We start from the raw sequence: 22,820 nt of genomic DNA on the forward strand, positions 1-22,820 counted from the left end.
GCAAACACTGATTATTGAATATTTGTTTTGTTTTTCAAGGAAAAATGTCAAATGGCTGGAATAGTTGTGACGTTTTGTCGTGAATATAAAGTGAATATCTTCATGTTTTGGACTGTTAATCAGACAGAACAAGCACTTTTCTAAACTTTTTTTGGGCTTTTTTTTCCACTGTATTCTGACATTTTTACAGACGTGTCATTGAATGGAAAAAATAACCGTCAGCTTCAGTGCGAATGGAAACGGTGCTGTATTGTTTTTCTGTAAAACTTGAGGTTTTCTGGTGACGTGAAACCAGTGATAACCTACTATGTAAACAGATCCAGTCAGATTGAGTTTAGCCTCATCTCACAGACAGTGAACGCACCACCACCAGGCTGTCGATGAAGTCGCTGTGTAGCACGGGTCACAAGGAGAGTAAGAAAAAGGCACCAACTCCCTGAATGTGACACATTTAAGTTTAGTTCTTCACCATCCTCTGGTCCAGTTATTGTCTAGTGACCTCTTAGTTTCACCTCATGATTCCTTGTGGAGTTTCCAACTTTTCAGTCTTGAAAGTTGCATCATAATCTTACAGATTTACCTTCCCCCTTTTACATGAAAATGATGAGCCTAAAGCCAGTTAGAGATGAAACAGGAGCTGTTACAGAAACGCTAAGATGAATCTGAAAACTTCCTAAAATGGCCACCGATCTTAAATCTCAGTTGGCTCAGGCGAAACGTTTTGTGTTGCTCAAACAAAAGCTAATTTAATTTCTAACACAAGTTAATACATTCTTGCTCCAGCAGTGATTTGATGCAAGTTTCACATTGAAGTTTGTTCTGTGTCAAACAAACAGAAACATACTGAAAAGTTCACATCACGAGGTCAGTTATGAGTTATGTTACGAGTTTTCCAGTATCACTGAGGCTACAGACATTTTTCCTGTGCCTTTTTATTTCATATTTGACATGGACAAAAAAAAACCATGGGACTATTTCACCTTGAATCTGTCCAAACAGGCATGTTTTTATTTCAAAGCCACTATCAGTGCTATTTTTTTATTTTATTTTTCTCGTCGACTTCTGGGATCTCAAACATCTAAAAACAGATTAAACTTGTACAGACACAACAGGAGGCTGTTTTAAAATAACTGCACCTTCTTCTTTTTCTTTTTCTTTTTTTCCTGGGCATGTGAATGGGACATGTCCAGAGGTGCAGCATGTATGAGTATTGTGCGACTTTCTACGTAACGATCTTCATCCTAACCTTGATTTGTGTTGAGTGAATGTAGTCCAGCCAGTTTTATTTTTTATTTTGTTTTGTTTTTGTTTTTGTTTGTAAGCACTGTAATTCCCTGTAGAGCTGAAGTGTAATGTGTGCGTAGGGGTTTCATTCTGTAACTACTACTAATATGTACATAATGTATAAGTGGTTATAGTGATATTGTAAATATACAAGTTCTGATATTGTATGTACATTTTTTCTTTTTTTTTTTTTTTTTTTTTTTTTTTTTTTCTTGATGCAGTGCTGAAACACTTTTGTGCAGGATCTCACATCTGTTGAATCGTGCAATAAAAAGTGGTCGAACATGCATCCACTCTGCGCTCCACTGAGCCTCTGTTATTATCCAGTGTTCATTTTTATATTTATCACTTGTGACGACTTTTCATTTTTTTAGGGGCTTCAAAGCAGCTTTCGTTCCTTTTTACATTCATTTAAATTAAGTTTTAAACATGTTGCTTTAACTTTTCGTTTTCACAGGTAGTCTCTGTTTAATTCCACTGAATAGAGCTGAAACAATCAAGTCGGTCAACAGTTAATCAGCAACTATTTTTGAAAATCTATTTTTGAGGTAAGAATATTTGCTTCTTTTTTTGTTTAAAACTACAGGTTGGACAAAACGAGACATTTAACTTAAGTTTTAGGAAACTGAGTATTTTGCCATAAATGTAAAATATTAAATATAATATAAAAATGATGTAGTTGCAGCTCACTGGTTCTTCTGGAGATTTCTGCCCCCACCTCAATACAGTGAAGGAGATTTAAATCATTAATATTAGTCTTTGAATGGCAGTTATAAGTTTACCTCCACTGTATTAGGGCGGGGTCACAAAACTAAAACTGACATGATCTGCAGGACTTAATTATGATATCTCAATATTTCAAAATTACCCCAAAAATCAATCTGACACTTTCGATGTCTTTGGAAACTTTTGGCTCTTGATTGGAATTTAAAACAAAGTTGTGCAGAGTTTAAAATAATTTATTTTGAAAGTTCATAAAGATGGACCAAATGATGATGATCAGAACAATAATCAATCAATGCTCCAAAATGTGTAATCACACTGTAACCTCGGTTCTTTGTTTCATTAGATATTAACTAACTTTTATCAATTTTCTTTTCCAATTTCAAATCATTTTATTCAGGAAAAGTTTCGAGGCTTATTGAAAAAATTTAACTTCAAGAACTTTACTGAATTAAAAAACAGGCAAAACATTCATATTATTCACAGATGTCAGAAAATGTGCACAGCTGCAACTAATAATTATTTTCATTATGGATTTAACTTTTTATTTTGTCAATTTAAGAAATTACAAATGTTTTGTCCAAAATCCAGAGATTCAGTTGATTGATGATTATAAAACAGAAAAGCAGCAAATATCTCATGAGAAGCTGGAATGAGTCGATTTTGTATTTTTGCTAAAAAATTTTACTTAAAACTGTTGATCGATTAAATCAACTCGTCATTCAACTGGTATTTATACCAAAAAAAAACATCAACACAAAGACTGAAAATTCAGAATAACATTTTCCAGTTTGAATCTGCATCATGCAAAAGCAGGAAGAAGATTAATCAGACACAGATCCCAGACTAAGTCCTCCAGAGTGTTTATTCCTCTTTAAGACAAAAGACAAAACAAGGTTCATTTTGCATAACAGTAGTAGTACAGCAGCGGCCGAGGGTACAAAACGCTTTTGTAATTTTTCAGTGTAAAAATAACTCTACTCATACCTCACACCTGTGCCGTCCTCTCGTAGTGCAAACGCTTCAAATAAAAGTTAGGCACATGATGGATACGATACGATCGCAGTTCAATTACACTTAAGTGCTGATGACGGGTAAAACATCAGTCTGGATTCCTTTTCTCTTTTTGTCGGTTTGTGGTTTCTCACTTCATCGCTTTGAGCTCCGGACACAGACTGAAGAAACGATGAGTTTAAATATCGATAAAAGGGCAGTTTGACTCCCTGTTTGTGGCTGTCGAAGCTTGATATTAAAATTAAAAAAAAAACAAAAAAACAGACCTATAGAGTCCTATGTCGCTGACAAGGGGAGGATTATCTGTTTCAGCTTTTTCGACTAAGTGCAACCGACTCGTGGTCGAGTTTAATACTATGCCAAAAACAAATTACATTGCAAGCTTATGGTCCCAAGCAACAATCACAACTTCTCCCTAGTTGATGCTTTTGCTTGTAAATATCTGAGCAAGCGTTTAAGTGGCAACTTGACATCTTTCTACTTTGAGGAAAAAAAATTTTAAACTAGCTCAAAATAAAGTAAAAAGTAAAATATTTCCCACTTTTACATATGTTACAAATAAAAAATAAATATCAGCTCTGTTTTTAATCTAGGCATTTCATGATTCATCCAGAAAAATAAAGGTACAAATAGCGACCGTCGTTCTTGTCCCACTAACACAGTGCAGCTTATTCTCAAAGTGTTGCTCCGCCATCAGGAGGCCAGCACGCCTCGGCGGATGATGTCAGACCCGTAGCGGCGGCCGAGAGACGAGTCGCCCCGCAGCTGGTGGGAGTGGCATCGTTTCAAGCAGGGCTCCACGTCGCCGTCGCCCGGCTTGGAGTCGGAGGCGTAGCCGTCGTTCTCCGTCCCCGTGCGGAGTCGCGTTCTGGGGTACGACGGCTCCGGCGTGTTGGTCAGCGGCCTCAGCAGCGGCTTGCGTTGCTCCGCCTCCTCCTCCTGTTCCCTCATTGTCAGAGGCCTCTCGCTCCTTTTAGGGATCCTGAACTTGCCCCAGCCTTTTAGGTGTCCGCCCACAGATCCATTGGATGTGTGGGAGCCGCTGGCCTGGCTTTTCCTCAGCCAGCCGTTGGCTTTAGTGGCAGTGGCGGCGTCCAATGCCACGCTGGCTTTGTTAAATTTAGTGTTGGTCGTCACATCCAGAGAGACGGGGCTTCTTTTGGTCATTCCTTCGTCTAAGAAGTAATCATCGGTGTCAGAGTTTCTGATATCCACCAGCCTGATGGACACCGTTTTCTCCAGATGCTTTGACCCGAACTTGTTCTTCACCTGGCTGGAGAAGCTCTCCGTCACCTCGCTCCTCCTCTTCCTCCTCCTCTCCTCCTGCTCGTGGTCGATGTCTCGTTTCCCTCTGGTCAGCGCCTCGTGCTCGGGTGCCGGGGCGTCCCTCCGAGGACCTTTCCTGCTCTCGGGTTTGTGCAGCTTGACAGCGACTGTTTCCTGAACGACCTCCAGCTTCTGGAGCTTTGGGAACTGGATCTCCTGATTGATGTCAGAGTTTTGGATTTCGGCGTCGCTCGCAGCCTCAGCGGGCCCCGCCTCTTTGATTCGAGAGCTTTTACTGTCCTTTGTCTCCAGTGGTTTGCTCAGATTGTCCTTCTTGTGCGGTGAGTCGGAGAAGCTCTTTCTGTCGCTGCTTTTCCTCTTTTCCTGCTTTACAGAGCCTCGTTTGGTTTTCAGTCCCGAGTGGCTCCAGGACGAGCGAGACTGGGAGCCCTGAGAGGATAACCAGCCCAGAGAGAAGAGCTTCTCCAGATCCTTCGCTGAGGGATCCCCTGAAACAGACAGAATACAGTCCACCTTTACACTCATGTTCAACATTTTGTGATATGATCCAATAATATTATCCTTAATTTCTGCAAAGTTTGTCTCTTTACACGTGAAGATTTTGTTTTGATGCCGATCAGAAGAACAGTTCTCTGATTATTTCCTTTCTATAGGAATAATTAATTAGTGACTTCATCAATAATTACCCAGCCTTTATCAAATCATTAGAGATCAGATGAGGTTTTACAAATGAAAAAGTCAACTTAAAACTTGTGAATCTAAATCACAAGGGCAAAAATTTTAACTTTAAATAACAGATTCTTATTCATTAAAAACAACATTTTATTTAAAATGCAAATGGACATAAGTGTATTTTCCATGTTGAATTGAATGTGTCTTTCGTTCTGTCGTCCCGTCCACTGACCTGTGAGCAGCTCGTGGTCCAGCAGCCTGACTTGGTGCTGGAAGATCTGCTCCTGGACCCTCCACAGCGAACGCTTCATCTTCTCCCTCCGAGTCACCATGTAGGTCAGGTTACGAACCTAAAGAGCAGCAGGTCAGAGCACACGGACATTAATATAGACCGAGAGCTTAAAAAAACATTCCACATACCCACAAATACTTGTGACCTTTGATACAACTTTCCTGTCAGCAAACGGTGGCTAAGGTGCCTTGTAAAAACTCAGCCTGCGTGTTAGAGCTGTCAGTTTAATTATCATATACATATTCATATGTCTGTGAAACTGTAACTACAACTTGATGCAGATTAAGATCATATCAGATTAACATCCTCCACCTCTGGAGCTTCCAGGTCCAGTTCATTACATTTAACAACTTGCTGCTTCATGAATTTAAATTGATTGTGATTGTGTCTTGGACGAGACGATGCTGAGACATTTGACATTTTACAGACTGAACAACTGAATCAGACACAGGAGAGCTAAATTGAGGAAAATGCAACATCATCATCATCATCATCACAAAACTTTGAAGGCTTATTTCAGGAGTCAAGATACTTGTATATATTTTGTATGTGGTGATCGTCTTTCTCCTTGTATAGTGTATGAGTAGTTTCCTGTTGGCACATATAATTATTAGTTATTCTTATTTTTTTATTCTTTTTCTTCTGCTTGTTGTGCTAATTACAGTTTTAAATCTCACCAGCACAACCCTGTTTACTCCTTCAATGAATTGTTTAAATCTAAATAACTTAATCTATTGATCAAAACATTAATTAGTCGTTAGTCGCAGCCCTATTATATAATATTCTCTTGTATGTAACATGTTGTTATATTATGTACAGTACATACACAGCACGACACTAGCCTCCTGTTTCCACCTCATGTGTGACGCTCTCACTCTAATTATTTCATTTTAAACAGCTCAGTCATTCCTACATCTGATTCTATAATATGAACTTCTGCTCTATGGATCAATAAAAACTCTGAACTCTGACTTAATTTAAATTTATTTGAAACATTTCTTTGGCCAACAGGCCGTCACTCCCTCCTCTTCAAGATGTTTTCCTTCTGGCCTCTGCTTCTCCCTGTGCTCCTCTGAGCCTTGCTGCTGCTGCTGAAGTGGAAACCTACCCTCTCCAGGTCCTGGCGCAGGTGTGTGAAGAGCTGCAGCCGCCGCAGCAGCACCTCCTGCTCGCGGCGCGCCAGGCTCTCCTCCTCGTCCTTCTTGGGCGTGAGGAGGGGCTGGTTGAAGTTGGCTTTGCGTTTCAGCTTCCAGTACTGGTAGAGGAAGTCCACCACCTCCGGCGGCAGCTTCAGGTGACTCGCCACCTCCTCCACCTCCACAAACTGGTAGAACTCCTCCTCCATCTCCTGCAGCTTCAGCTTGCGGAAGCTGACTCTCTTGTCCTGCTGGCGGCTGCTGAGGGCCTCCGGGTCGCCGGGCGCTCTGTCGATGAGCTGAGGGACCACATAGGAAGAAGAAGAGGAGGAGGCGGCGTCTTCCTCCACTCTCACCCTGCCTCTCCTCCTGCCCTTCTTGTCTCTGACGCCCTCCTTCTCCTCCTCGCCCCCCGATTCTCCGTCTCTGGACTCGGCGCCCTCGAGCCCCGAGTGTTTGGGGCAGTAGGACTTGAACTTGACCTCGTCGTCCTCTGTGAGGATGGTGTTCATTTCAAGGCTGGCGTGGAGGCCGCACGTCACGTGGAAGGCAGTCCGGCAGTTTTTCGCTGAGCACTAAAGCAGCAGCAATAACAACAAGTCAGATTTAGAAACATTAAAAAAACACTTCAAATGTTTCCTAAAGACACAAGATGAGGTTTAACTCTGACTCCAACTAGAATAAATGTAAACGTTCTGGTAGCACTATAATCCTTGAACATCCAATAATAGATCCATAAAATCATCATTTTATACCCGGATTATATCTGGAAATCCATTTATACTAATCAGTTACATTGATAAAGTTTTCTGCTGTCACTCTAAGGAAAGTGACAGCAGAAAAAATGTGTTTTCTGATGAGCGGCCTCCTCCCTCCTCCCCCCTGCTGAGCTGTGAAGTCATTACAATTTCATTTCCCATGTGTTCGACTGTGAACAGCAGAGGGAACAGATGCAGCATCACGCTCGCCATGAACGCTCCGCAGCGCTAACAAACACCGAGGATATCACTTACTACCGGGCGGGCGGGGTCTCGCTTCGCTTTTCGCGTCTCATTACATTAAAAGTCTCAGTGTTTGTTGGGAGTGAAACGCGAGCGGCGTCTCTACCTGTATACACGCTCCGGTCTTCTCTTTGCACAGGCAGCAGATCAGCGCCCATCTGTTGCTGGGGATGTGGGACACGTTGGTGATCGGCTCCATCTTCTCTGGATTCCCGATGCTCACCTGCACGGCACAATTAACACATAATGAGACACGTGTTGTTCCAACGTCGGCACAGGTGACCCTGACATCGACATGTTTGTATTAATCACCACCACGTGTGCAGAAATGTTCAGCCACTGTTGCTCCAGGGGGAATAAAACCTCCTGTAGTGCTTGTGCTGTTAACGGTCGCAGTAGGTTTTGGTTCACAAACAGACTTCTGGTTAAAAATTGTACTTCATAGATTAAAATTGATTTTTGTTTTTGTTTTTTTTACAAGCAGAGGCACAAACAGTTTCTCTAACAAGCACTTGTGTGAAACAATGTTCATGTTGATATTAGCACCTGACGCACTTTTGTAAAACGTGATTGTCGGCTTCTCATTTGCTGTGATGGATCATCTTTTCTAACTGAAGCGTGAGTTGTTTAGCAGTTTGAAAATAATCTGAATCAAGGTCAGTAGCAGTGTGACAGACATTAAAAACCTCAAGACACTAAAGAGTTAACATGTTGTTTTGCACCTCTGGAGACAGCTGTTGGTGAGTAAAGGAATGAAGTTTGATGCTGAACTCATCGTTTCTTCTAGACTGGTGAGTAAACAGCTGTTACTGCTAACGTTAGCTATGTAGCAATAGCAAAACTTACGAATAGCTCCTTTAACAATGTTGCAGCAAGTGTGACAAGTATCTAAAACTGTGAAAACACACAAAAAGTTTAAATATATGTACACGACTGTGACTGTCTGCAGGTAGAAATTGTCTTCACCTCTGGAATCCACAAGGCACAGCTGACGTGGACCCACTTGGTTCCACTTCGGGTCGGCTTCATGGCTCCGCCCTTCTTGGGACACAGCTGGCACTTTGGCAGGATGCCGAGGGCGCAGATCCGACACAGCCAGCTGCCCTTGGGGACTTTCTGGATGCCGTAACACGCCTGGTGAGAAACGCAAACAGACCAGACAGATACTCAGCTTCCAGACAGCAGAACAAGGATCAATACAGCAGCAGCAAATCAAGACAAGTGTGTGTGTGTGTGTGTGTGATGAAGTCACAGAAACAGCTGATCTGACATGTTAGACGAGTCGTTTTCATTGTACTTTTCATCCACAGTGAAGCTTCAGAATCACATCTCACTGTGACTTATTGTGTTACATGTTACTGAGCATAAAGCCGGCATTATCTCTAAATTACCATATTTTGTCATAATTTGTGTACTCTTATAAATAAAGTTATGAAAGTGAGACAGACAGTGGAAGTTGCTCAAACTCATCTATTAATATTAATGACAAAAAGCAATTATGCAACTTTAATTAACAGTTTTTTTTCTTCATGTTAAGTGCATCAAAGTGAGTCTGTGTGACGACCTCTGACCTGGTGGACGCAGATGTTGCACTTGTCGCAGAACACCATCTCGTTGTTGTCCTCCCCGTCGGGCGACTGGCACACGTCACACACCACGTCCTCGTCGTACTCGATGCCCAAGCCCTCCTCCGTCTCCATGGCGTGCGTCATGTTGTCGTGGCAGCGCCGCTCGAGCTCCTCCATCACCCGCTCCATGGTGATCTCGTCCAGCGGCGGCATGGCTGCAAACAGACGGAGGTAATGTTGCACAACTTGTTTGTCACCAGGTTTATTTTAATCCTTTTGTTGATGTTGTACTTGATAATGATCAGACATTTTTTCTTACTCTAATAAAAACCTCCTCTAGTGAAATCCAGTTTTCATCATTTTGATTAGTTGACAAAATGACACAGTTATTGAAATTATGAACAACGTTTAAAACTAACCACTCGTTTCCTTTTTCTTCTAACAGCTGTCAGTTGGCGATAACGTCTTTTACCCAACAGCCACAAAACATTTAATTACTACGAAGTCATCTGACCACAATGACTCGATAAAACGAGCTGTTGATAACTTTAGATAATTATATGTATCCAAACAAAGATGTGGTCAAAGCAACAAACGCAGCCTGAAATCAGCCAGAAAAATAACAACGGGAGTCTCTACTGGAAACAAAACCTCAGACGTCCTGATATAAACAGAGATTATAGCTTGGATGGAGTGAAGCTGAGAGGGAGTTAAAGATAACTTGACTCGCAGGCCCCTGTGTCAGTTTTGTCAGTACAACTATGGGATGATAAAACCAAAACCGACACTGCTGAGTATCCAGTTTCTTTTCTGCAGCTTCACATTGTACAGAATCAGCTTCTAAACCAGCGCCACACTGATCCAGTGAAACAGCGGTACCCAACATTTGTGACGTGTTACCTCTTAAAACAAAAAACATTAGACTTCCATATGTCTGGCGACTCACCCATCTCAGCGAACTCCTGGTTGATGATCTGCAGCCAGGTCACGTCCTCCTCGTTCAGGTCGTAGCGGCACATCCCCTCCGCCAGCGTCCGGATGTCGACGTAGCCCAGCGCCTCGGTGCCCGACGTCCGGATCAGCTTCTTTGGCCTCACAAACATGACCTCCTTCCCTTTCTCTGCCAGCACCCTGCACAACACAGCCGGGACACACACACACACTTACATTTACTGTCTTGCACATACAGTATAGTTCCATGTACAACCTATCCTGTGTGCAGGTTAAGGCTGATGCTGCTGTCGGTACTTGAGAGATTTTATAACAATATATAAGCTGATAATCTTTGTTTTAACATAATCACATAAAATAAATAAACAATCTTGATAAGGAACTGTTTAGATTTATATATACATTCAAGATACACACAGAGTGGGAGGCTGACATATAATCCAATACCAATAAATCTTCAACACATCTGTCCAGCTCTGGTGCAAACGCCTGTTTAAGTTTCTTTTTGGTAGATTAAAAACAACAACACCCGTAACACAACGTTTTCAGTCTCTATTTGAACGACTCAGGTTTTGTTACTTAACTTTCTGACTGCACGCCTGTAAAACTGACTGTAAAAGAGAGGCTGTTAAAGTCGCTGTCTACACAGACTTTAACTTCACGAGCCTCTCCTGCAGTGGTGGAAACTCTCAGGATCACAGCTGTGACTTTCAGGTGTTACAGCGATCTGTCTGTTGTCCTACCTGGCCACGGGCTGTGGGATGGACTGGGGGCTGACGGGGACCTGGACGCCCTTCTCCCACTCCTGCCTCCACGGGTCGGCGAGGACGTAGTAGTCCTCGGGGTTTAGCTGGTACGAGTCGTGCACCTTCATGGCGGTGATCAGGTCCGTCCTGAACACCTGCAGCACACAACAACAACAAAAGTCGGCACAGCACTTAAACATTTCACTGCATTAATAACTACAGTGTTGCTCTGACTGTACGGAGGAATACTTTCAGCTGTCAGAGAAAAGGAGGAGCTGCCTGGAAAGCAGATGTGAAAATATTAAAACACCACACAATCAATGACTCACGATCAATTATTTCATCTGGAATAAAGTTGAAAACGGACCCAAAGTTGCAAAAGTGCAAATTTTTGGTAATAATTGTCTTTACAACCTCGAATTTCAAGCTGCAATGATTAGTCGACAACTGATCAGCAACTACTTTAATAATTAATTAATAATTTAAGTAATTTTTAAAGCCAAAATGCCCAAAATGTGCTGATTCCAGGTCCTCACATGTGAGAATTAGCTGCTTTAACTTTTTAACCTTTTAGTATTTAAATATTTTTATCTACTAGACTGTTAAAAAAAAACATTTCATAACATCACAATTGAAGAAAATTGTTTTGCTTCACTGGCTGAATGATTAATCAACTAATGAATAAAATAACTGCTGGATAAATTGATAATGACAAATGAAAATAACATTTGCCTTTTTTGCACAGCGATATCGTTTATCAGTGTTTACACAGGTTAAAAAAAAACTACCGGGCCGAGTGCAGCCAGCTGAACGGGAACCGGCCAATCAGGATCCTGCTCGGGCCGGAGTCATTGTTTTGCTTTAATTTGACTGGCCCTCGGTCAAAGGGAGTGTACAGTGGCCTGCAGGGACCAAGTCCACAGACTGTGCAGCAGATAACAAGAGAGACGTTTCCACTCTCAAGGACTCGCTGTCTCGTGCCAAAATACATAGGTTAACGCATCATATAAAATTTTATTTCAAAGATATTTTGACATGGTTTAATGTCAGACCTCAAAATGTTCCTTAAATTATTTAAAAAGTTTATCAAAGTCCCTTTTTTGATTAATATAACTATTGTTTTCATATTTTTTAAAATAAGATATAAAACTATAATCAAATTATAACAAGATATACAGAATATAGGAAGACTGTTGATGACATGAACTACACACGTGTTTATGTGTTTATCTAATCATCCTACACCATCATGATTGAGTTGGATGGAGGGACGTACCTCGGAGGGTTTCTGTCCGGTGCCCCTCCTCGGCTGCGATGAATGCTGGGACCAGCAGGTAGAGTTACCTGGAGGAGAAACACCACAGAGAGTGAGCAAAGGTCTCAGCATGTCTTCTTCGTCTGTTTCTGCAGCTGCTGCTCTAATGAACATTGAACAACCTCACATCCTCAAGAACTGTATGGATTTCCCCCATTGGGGAAACTTGGTTAGTTTGTATAGTCAAAATGGTGCAACAGATTTTTTTCAGTTTTCAGTTTCATTTCATTAGTTGTTACTAGTTTGACTTTTGTCTTATTATATATTACAGACACTTTGCCGCACTGAGACCAGGAGAAAACTAATCCAAGCCTTCATCTGCACTAAGTGTGGCACCTTGAAAGCCTGAAGAATTTTTACGTCAAATCTAAAAACACTGTATTTTTTACTTTTATGCGTTTTACATATTATAGAATCAATCTGTGTACATATGGTTCATGTATGCAGGGCAAATTTTTAAAACGTTTCCCGAACTTGTCAGAAATATATCTGAATCTCATTTCAAATAGCTTGATAAAACATTCTTAACTTCACGTCCACTTTCTAGTTTTTCTCAGAGCCGTCAGACACACAGTCTTCATCAGCAGACAGAGTTATATCAGTCTTTCTAATTCTTTATCATAAAACGCAGCACTGAACTGTTCACCTCACAAACCCCTGAATGAGAGCTGGCTAAAAGCAATCTCCCATAAGAGCTTTGGGTTTGTTTTGATACCAGATGGCACATCAGATAAATTGGATAAGAAAAATCCAAACAATCACAGGGAAGCATCTACACACTTGTGTGCTTTTTCTGTGATTAGCAACTTACCCAAGCATTTTGTATTATGTGATAAAAAGCTAACCCATCCGAGAATTTATGGACGATGAAACAAACGGCACTGAGTTCAGCCTGTTTGCCTGACCTGCCGGGATGTCTTTTAAGGTCCAAATGCGCCTCCTGTCCCTACTCTGTCTCCTGTCTCTCAGACTGTGGAGCTTCTTTTCCTTTTCCTTATTCTTTATCCATCTGCCGCCCTTCTTTCTTTTTCTTTCTCTTTGTTTCCTTCCTGAACATGAAGTGTAGATTTACTGACACTGACATTAACAAGATGGAAGGTACATTTTCAGGACAAAACAACTCCTCTGACAAAGAAAATGTTATTTGAAAATGAAATTGTTATTTAGTAATGGCAAGAAACAGATGACAACAACTACAAATCAAACTTAACTTGTATGTAATGATTAAATATAAGCCAAAATGAGTTACGTAAGAATTAAAGTTAGCGTTTCCTCTGATCCTGCTGACTTTACATTACTGCACTTTCACTTGTGAATTTGAGGAAAGTGGCAGGGTTGTACTGACCTAATTCAGGTCTATATTTGGGCCTGGTGTGAATGAGTCAGCAGAGACAATATTTTGCTTACTTCCATTGTCGGAGTCATCACTGCTGCTGGGGTGCCTGCTTCTCTTCATCGTTGTCTGTCTGCGGAGCTCCGGCGTGGGGACACTTCACAGACAAGGCAGGGGGTTAAGATAAAGTAAAACTCCAACACTTGAGAAACTGATAAGAATTCAGACTCAAAACTGGCGCAAATAACTTTCAAAGATTAGTTAATTAATCAATTGAAGCAATAATTTTAATAATCAATCAATCATTTTATGGTTCCAGGTCCTCAAATGTGAGACTTTGCTGCTTTTCCTTGTTTTACATGATAGAAATGTAATATTTTTTGGATTAAGGACTGTTAATCAGAAAAAAAAAGATATTTAATGACATAACCATGTACTCATTTTTCACAGTTTTGTGATGTTTCATAGACTGAATGTTTAATCTAATTATTATTTTCATTATCTAACAATCTGAGGATTATTTTTTCAATGAACTGATGGATCGTTTTGTCTATGAAATAGAAAATAGTAAAAAATGGCGTCCCACAGTGCTAGGTGACATCTTCAAATGTTTTTTTTTTTCACCCAACAATTCTAAATCAGTCAGGTGTGACAAAGAAAAGCATCAAATCCTCACAACTGAGAAGCTAGAAACAGAAAATATCAATAAAATAATCATTAGATAAATTGACAATGATAATAACCATTAGTGCCATATGTTGATAGGTTGAATTGAATCAAATCCTGGCATAATCAATGAGCAAGTTACTACAACCCCAACTTTAGAAAACACACAGAAATGATGCACAATTACACCACAAATAAAAGCATGTTAATGTACGAAACATTACCACTGCTGAAAATAATTAATATGTTTATTTAAGATACCAATGTGATGTGATCCTCAACTAACATGATTAAAAATGACAACTTGAATGACAAGTTTCTACTCGAACAACCAGGACCATTTAGGAATGCTAGGAAAGTGAACTCACCCTAATTGTAAATGTATTACTAAAATATCAGTTCTTAGAAACAACGCAGCGCGAGGCAAAGCACCACAGTAAGACAGAACTATAACGCTTGTCATTATTCCACCTGTTTCCTCCTGATCTGACAGCATACCAGCCCTGCGGGGATGTGCAGACACACACACACCACAGTCCCAACGATGACAACAAGAAGTTACCACATGCAACACAGACAGGAAACAACGCCTTGCAGCGCTATGAGCTTCGTGTGCGCCGTGCAAAAAACACAACAGCATGGACTCTATACTCCCGACAGGTGGAAATATCTCAGGGTCTGCTGCTGCCAGCGTGCACAAGGGGGAAGATGCTAACCCTGGTTTAGCTGGCTAGGCTAACAGCGGGCTAGCCACGGTTTGTGTGACGCCCCTTCTTCCAACCAACAGACAGCAGAAAGCAGGCTAACTAGCGGCTAACTTTAGCTAACAGCTGACTAAACCAAACCCTCTTTAATTGGCGTTACCCCAGCGTCACGGTGACACACACAAGGCGAGATAGTATGTTTACGATTTGATCATAATTTGCTTCAAAGCAACAACACAACCTAGCGTTGTATTTTTTTACCCGACTGCAGACTCTAGCTGGCTAACGTTAGCCAGATTGCTAATCTCCCCCTACCGTTATGCAACATGCGGGCCCACACCCGGCGCCTCAAGTGGAAATGTTGTTTATGATACGATTTTTTTTCAAAATACTCCGCCACGTTATATTAAAAATAGGTCATTCTAGAAAACTGCCCCCCAAGAAACCGGTTAATATTGTGTTTTTCTCAACAGCAGCAGTAACAGCCTGCACGTTACATTTAGATGACGTTGGTGGTTACTAGCGTCGGTAAGCTAGTTAGCTGGAGGCTAAGCTACACGTAAATTACCGTAGTTGTATTTAGCATTATCCAATGCCGCTAACATAGGGGTTTCTCCTGCGGTGCCGCTCATTAAATCCCAGTCACAACCAGCGATCTGCCAAAGGTTAAGGGTCAATTATTGATTCAAACAAACTACCTGAAATCAACGTGAACACACAAATGGAAGGTGTTGATTAATACGTTAATGATGCATTTGCTAGCCAGCGGGACACAGTGTGGCAGGTTTACCAGCGATCCACTGGATGAGGTTAATCTTTGGCGCCATTTTAAATGACGATGTCGCGTTTTCCTAGCGGGCTGCTAGTGCGACCATACTACAGACCTAAACTCGCTCAAATAGCCCGTTAAGAACACTCTGGCACATATGCACATGAATTAAAACCGTGTAGAGTTGAAAATAAAGTGGACAGTACATACAGAGCACGTCAGGCCGATGCAAGCCGGTGTTTGAGTTTGATGTGAAGCGCAGTTTTTGCCGTGAGTTCCGCTTGACCCGCATTCCACATACACAAACACGGAGCGGCGGCGGCCGGGGAGGAGGTTACCCAGCCCGGACTGCAGCTGCGCATGTAGGCCGCTGGAGGGCAGCAGAAACCCCTGAACCGGCCCCCGGAGCCAATGATCCAACAGATCCGGGGACTAATACTGGAAAAAATGCATCATCATTATGTTTCCAGCGTCGCAATATAACCAGCCGTTGCCCAGTTGCTAGTTTTAAGTGTCAACAAACATAATAACGTGAACATAATTCTTTCCTAAGTGGGCATGACGTAGCAGTCCCATTGACTGACACTCACTCCTTTTTTGGCAAGTAAAAGCTTCATCTGTTAAAGGGACAGACCGCCAATATAACACTACAGCTACGATTATGGAAAAAAAAAAAACAAGTCAGTTAAGAAATTTAAAAAATACAGAATAGATTAACTTTCCTCCTCCAATAAGAGTTTACTAGACCAAAAAAATCTGCCTGTTTTAAGAAACTCAATTTTATTCATGATATTAATATTTTCGAAATTATTTATTTAGTTCAAAGAGATTGTCATTCACAGATTCTCAAAGAGACAGTCATCTAATTTTCATATTCTTAAACATCTCACAAGAGAAGTTCAAATTACAGCAGTTTTTACCCTGTTTGTCTTAAATTAAATTTTGATTGTATAATTTAAAAAAGTGATTTTCCATTATTTTTTAATGTAATATTTACGTTACTTATATGATTTTAACCTGTGAAAATAAACAAAACAAAGTAGTTGTCCTGTAGTGCCCTGAGATATTTCTTCAATTATTGATTTCAGTATTAATCAGCCATGAGACAAAATGGTGTTATAAAGGGTTTAATCATTTAAAGGAAAGCTTAGAAAGAATCTGTATAGTAAGAAAATTCAACCCAAGAAAATATTGTATTTACTTCATTGAGATTTCACCACAAATTCAGTCTGACAGGCTCTGGAAACGTCATAGTATACTAAGGCATAAAAATGTCAAATAATAATAAGGCACAAAAATGTCAAAGCATGACATAGTATATTGAGACATCAAATGTCATAAAAATGTCATAGTATAGTAAGGCATAAAAACGTCAAAAATGTCTTAGTAGAGGAAGGCATAAAAAGACATAAAAAGGACACAGTGTAGTAAGGCATAAATAGTCATAAAAAACATCACGGTATAATAAAGCATAAAAATGTCAAAATATGTCAAAGAATAGTAAGGCGTAACATGTCATGAAAACAACATAAAAAAGAGTAAGGCATAGAAAGTCATAAATAGTATACTGAATCATGAAAAGTCATAAAAACAACATCGTATAGTAAAGCATAAAAAGTCATAAAAACGTCATAATATAGTAAAGAATGAAAACGACACACTATAGTAAGGAATAAAAAGTCATAAAAACGACATAGTATAGTAAGGCATAAAAACATCATAGTATAGTAAGGCATAAAAACAACACACTATAGTAAGGCATAAAAATGTCAAAAAAAGGTCATAGTATAGTAAAGCATAAAAAGTCATAAAAACGTTATAATATAGTAAGGAATGAAAATGACACACTATAGTAAGGCATAAAAAGTCATAGTATAGTAAGTCATAAAAACAATGTATAGTGAGGCATTAAAATGTCACAGTTGGGCATAAAAAAGTCATAGTCATGGTTTCCCTTTAGGACTCTTTGTGTTTGGACTTTTGTATTATGTTTGGACTTTTTTAATTAGTTTGGTTATTGTCATTTCATGTTTTATTTTGAAGTAGCTTTCTTTGTGTGTCTGTTGTTGTTTTTACTTCCTGTCTTTGTCCAGTTTCCGTCCAAGTTGATTGTCTGCCCCACCCTAATGTGTTTCACCTGAGTTCTATTGCCCTTGCCTCCCTTTTGTATAAAAGTCTATGTCTTCCCCTTTGACCTTGTCAATCCATCTGTTGTCTTCACATGGATTCCTCTGGATGTTCCCCATTTGATCTTAAGCTTTTTCTCTAAGTAATTGGATTTTCTATTTGTTTTTGTACCTGGATGGTTTATTTGGGATTTGTGTTCTTTTTGTAAGTTTCCATTTTTGTTATTTAATAAAATGTCTTTCACTTTGAATTGTTTGCATTTTGGGTCAGTTCTTCATGCAAACGTATAGTAAGACATGAAATTTCATAAAAATGTCAAAGTATAGTGAGGTATAAAAACTTTAAAGAATGTCATAGTGTAGTAAGGCATCAACTGTCATAAAAACATCATATTAAAGTAAGGCATCAAATCTCATCAAGAGACAGTATATTAAGGCATAAAAAGTAATTGAAATGTCACAGTATAGTAAGGCATAAAAACGTAAAAAAAAATGTCAGTATATTAAGGCATAAAATGTCATATAAATGTCATAGTAAAGTAAGGCATAAAAAGGTCATCGTAACTCATAATACATCATAACAACATCATAGTATAACAAGGCATAAAAACTGAAAAAAATGTCAGTATAGTAAGGCATAAAAAGTCATAAAAGCATTCATAGTATAGTAAGACATAAAAAGTCAAAAACGTCATAGTATACTAAGGCATAAAAAGTCAAATAGACGTCACACAAAATAATATAATTAGGCATAAAAATGACGAAAAACTTCAAAGTATACTTTGGTAGATAAATGCCAAAAACGTCATAGTATAGTATTACATAAGTCATAGTATAGTTAGGCATAAAAAAGTCATGAAAAAGTCATAGTATAGTAAGGCATAAAGATACCAAAAAACGTTATAGTATAGTATTGCATAAAAAAGTCATAGTACAGTAAGGCATAAAAAGTCATACTAAAGTAAGGCTTAAAATGTCATAAAAAAATCATAGTTTTGTAAGGCATAAAAAGTATTAAAAAAGTAATAGTATTGTAAGGCATAAAAAGTCATACTAAAGTAAGGCATAAAAAGTCATGAAAAAAGTCATAGTATAGTAAGGCATAAAAAGTCATAGAATGTCATAGTATTGTAAGGCATACAAAGTCATAAAAAAGTCATAGTATAATAAGGCATAAAAAGTCATAAGTAAGTCATAGTATACTAAGGCATAAAAAGTCATATAGATGTCATTGTATGGCAAGGCACAAGACATAATAATATAATTAGGCATAAAAATGCCAAAAAACGTAAAAGTATACTATGGTAGATAAATGCCAAAAAACGTCATAGTATAGTATGGCATAAATGTCAAAAATACGTCATAGTATATTAAGGCATAAAAGGTCATAAAAACGTCATAGTATGGTCCGGCATCATACAAGATAGTATAGTAAGGCATAAAGGTGCCAAAAAACATCTAATTATAGTAAGGCATAAAGATGCCAAAAAATATCATAGAATAGTATTACATAAAAAGTCTTAGAATAGTGAGGTATTAAAAAGTCATGAAAAAGTCATAGTATAGTAAGGCATAAAGATGCCAAAAAATGTCTAAGTATAGTATGGCAAAAAAATGCCAAAAAAAGGTCATAAATTATAAGGCAAAAAAAGTCATGAAAAAGTCATAGTATTGTAAGGCATAAAAAGTCATAAAAAAGTCATAGTATATTAAGGCATAAAAAGTCATGAAAAAATAATAGTATTGTAAGGCATAAAAAGTCATACTAAAGTAAGGCATAAAAAGTAATGAAAAAGTCATAGTATAGTATTACATAAAAAGTCATAGTATAGTGAGGCATAAAAAAGTCATGAAAAAGTCATAGTATAGTAAGGCATTAAGATGCCAAGAAATATCATAGTATAGTATTACATAAAAAGTCATAGTATAGTGAGGCATAAAAAAGTCATGAAAAAGTCATAGTATAGTAAGGCATTAAGATGCCAAGAAATATCATAGTATAGTGTTACATAAAGAGTCATAGTATAGTGAGGCATAAAAAAGTTATGAAAAAGTCATAGTATAGTAAGGCATAAAAATGCCAAAAAATGTCATAGTATAGTATTGCATAAAAAAGTAATAGTACAGTTAGGCATAAAAAATCATAGTATAGTAAGGCATAAAAAGTCATGAAAAAGTAATAGTATAGTAAGGCATAAAAAGTCATAAAAAAGTCATAGTATAGTAAGAAATAAAAAGTCATGAAAAAGTCATACTATAATAAGGCATAAAAAGTCATATTATAGTAAGGCATGAAAAGTCATGAAAAAGTCATAGTATAGTAAGGCATAAAAAGTCATACTAAAGTAAGGCATAAAAAGTCATAAATAAATCATAGTATAGTAAGGCATAAAAAGTCATGAAAAAGTCATAGTATGATAAGGCATAAAAAGTCATAGTATAGTAAGGCATGAAAAGTCATAAAAAAGTCATAGTATGAAAAGTCATGAAAAAGTCATAGTATAGTAAGGCATAAAAAGTAATAGTATTGTAAGTCATAAAAAGTCATACTAAAGTAAGGCATAAAAAGTCATAAATAAATCATAGTATAGTAAGGCATAAAAAATCATGAAAACGTCACAGTATGATAAGGCATAAAAAGTCATAGTATAGTAAGGCATGAAAAGTCATAAAAAAAGTCATAGTATGAAAAGTCATAAAAAAGTCATACTATAATAAGGCATAAAAAGTCATAGTATAGTAAGGCATAAAAAGTCATGAAAAAAAGTCATACTATAATAAGGCATAAAAAGTCATAGTATAATAAGGCATAAAAAGTCATAGTATAATAAGGCATAAAAAGTCATGAAAAAGTCATAGTATAGTAAGGCATAAAAAGTCATGAAAAAGTCATACTAAAGTAAGGCATAAAAGGTCATATTATAGTAAGGCATGAAAAGTCATGAAAAAGTCATAATATAGTAAGGCATAAAAAGTCATACTAAAGTAAGGCATAAAAAGTCATAAATAAATCATAGTATAGTAAGGCATAAAAAGTCATGAAAAAGTAACAGTATAGTAAGGCATAAAAAGTCATGAAAAAGTCACACTAAAGTAAGGCATAAAAAGTCATAGTATAATAAGGCATGAAAAGTCATAAAAAAGTCATAGTATGAAAAGTCATAAAAAAGTCATACTATAATAAGGCATAAAAAGTCATGAAAAAGACATAGTATGATATGGCATAAAAAGTCATAAAAAAGTCATAGAATAGTAAGACATAAAAGGTCATAATATAGCAAGGCATAAAAAGTCATGAAAAAGTCATAGTATGATAAGGCATAAAAAGTCATAGTCTAGTAAGGCATGAAAAGTCATAAAAAAGTCATAGTATGAAAAGTCATAAAAAAGACATACTATAATAAGGCATAAAAAGTCATAAAAAAGTCATAGTATAGTAAGGCATAAAAGTTCATAGTATAGTAAGGCATAAAAAGTCATGAAAAAAAGTCATAGTATTGTAAGGCATAAAAAGTCATAAAAAAGTCATGAAAAAGTCATAACATAGTAAGGCATAAAAGGTCATATTATAGTAAGGCATAAAAAGTCGTACAAAGTCATGAAAAAGTCATAGTATTTTAAGGTATAAAAAGTCATAAAAAATCATAGTATAGTTAGGCGTAAAAAGTCATAGTATAGTAAGGTATAAAAGGTCATACTTTAGTAACGCATAAGAAGTTATGAAAAAGTCATACACTAATAAGGCATGAAAAGTCATGAAAAAGTCATAGTATAATAAGGCATAAAAATGAATAAAAAGGTCATAGTATAGTAAGGCATAAAAAGTCATAGTATTGTAAGGCATAAAAAGTCACGAGAAAGTCATTGTATTGTAAGGCATACAAAGTCATGAAAAAGTCATAGTAAGGCATAAAAAGTCATGCAAAAGTCATAGTATAGTAAGGCATAAAAAGTCATAGTATAGTAAGGCATGAAACCTCATAGTATTGTACATCATAAAAAGTCATAATAATGTAAGGCATAAAAAGTCATAAAAAAAGTCATCGTATAGTAAGGCATAAAATGTCATAAAAAAGGCATAGTATAGTAAGGCATAAAAAGTCATAGTATTGCAAGGCATAATAAGTCATAAAAAAAGTCATAGTATTGTAAGGTATAAAAAGTCATAATATTGTACAGCATAAAAGGTCATAAAAACATCATAGTATGTCAAGGCATCAAATAAGATAGTATAGTAAGGCATAAAAATGCCAAAAAACGTCATCGTATAGTATGGCATAAAGGGTCAAAAAAACATCATAGTATGTTAAGGCATAAAAGGTCATAAAAACGTCATAGTATGGTCAGGCATCAAACAAGATAGTATAGTATGGCATAAAAGGTCAAAAAAACATCATAGTATATTAAGGCATAAAAGGTCATAAAAACGTCATAGTATGTCACGGCATCAAATAAGATAGTATAGTAAGGTATAACAATGCCAAAAAACATCTAAGTATAGTATGGCATAAAAATGCCAAAAAACGTCATAGTATAGTCTGGCATAAAAGGTCAAAAAACATCAGAGTATATTAAGGCATAAAAGGTCATAAAAACGTCATAGTATGGCAAGGCATGAGATGACATAATATAATCAGGTATAAAAATGCCAAAAAACGTCATAGTATGTCAAGGCCTCAGATAAGATAGTATAGTAAGGTATAAAAATGCCAAAAAACATCTTAGTGTAGTATGGCATAAAAATGCCAAAAAACGTCATAGTATAGTAAGGCATAAAAAGTTAACTGTGATTTATGATTTGTCAAATGAAATTTAACTCGTACTTGATATATCCACCTTTTCATGTTTACTTCTGTTAGCAACCTGACTGCTAGCCTACAGAAGACATAAACTACAGTTTGCTTGGTAGTTAACGCTTGCTAACATGGCTAAATAACATCAGTTGACATTCTTCTGGTGATGTTAGGTTAGCACTGTGATATTCTCACATTACGTGAGCCCTCAGATAGTCCCTTTCCCTTTCAGTCAAGCAAATCCTAGCATGCCTTAATCGATTGTCTTTGAGATGTAGCCTCTTGGAGGGCACATGGGAATGATCTGATATGAATTTACTCCAAACATAGTGCAACCATCTCCCTCAAATATTGGTAGGGACAATTCTGTCCTCCCAAAATATTGGTAGGGACATGTCTCTACCGTATATATGCAAACCTAGGCCCTTGATTTCCACTAA

At 37.8% G+C, this 22,820-nt stretch overlaps 1 protein-coding gene across 8 annotated transcripts; it reads right to left on the reverse strand.

Moving 5' to 3' along the window:
- Positions 1-2,854: 2,854 nt before the first annotated feature.
- On the reverse strand, positions 2,855-15,978 carry jade1 (jade family PHD finger 1). 8 transcript variants are annotated; one of them, XM_056393249.1, is made up of 12 exons: positions 15,672-15,978; positions 13,397-13,479; positions 12,895-13,038; positions 11,951-12,018; positions 10,672-10,829; positions 9,924-10,108; positions 8,981-9,192; positions 8,376-8,543; positions 7,516-7,632; positions 6,381-6,983; positions 5,213-5,330; positions 2,855-4,796 (listed from the first exon to the last, which is right to left on the reverse strand). In XM_056393249.1, exons 2-12 carry the CDS (start codon positions 13,443-13,445, stop codon positions 3,715-3,717), a joined length of 2,904 nt encoding a protein of 967 aa, XP_056249224.1. In that variant the 5' UTR covers positions 13,446-13,479; positions 15,672-15,978; the 3' UTR covers positions 2,855-3,714. The 8 variants fall into 8 exon arrangements, with proteins under 8 accessions (XP_056249224.1, XP_056249232.1, XP_056249227.1 ...); XM_056393257.1 differs by lacking the exon at positions 15,672-15,978 and adding an exon at positions 15,391-15,509; XM_056393252.1 differs by lacking the exon at positions 15,672-15,978 and adding an exon at positions 15,261-15,372.
- Positions 15,979-22,820: the final 6,842 nt, after the last annotated feature.

This window comes from Seriola aureovittata, chromosome 13 (assembly GCF_021018895.1).
Source record: "Seriola aureovittata isolate HTS-2021-v1 ecotype China chromosome 13, ASM2101889v1, whole genome shotgun sequence".
Classification (NCBI taxonomy): domain Eukaryota; kingdom Metazoa; phylum Chordata; class Actinopteri; order Carangiformes; family Carangidae; genus Seriola; species Seriola aureovittata.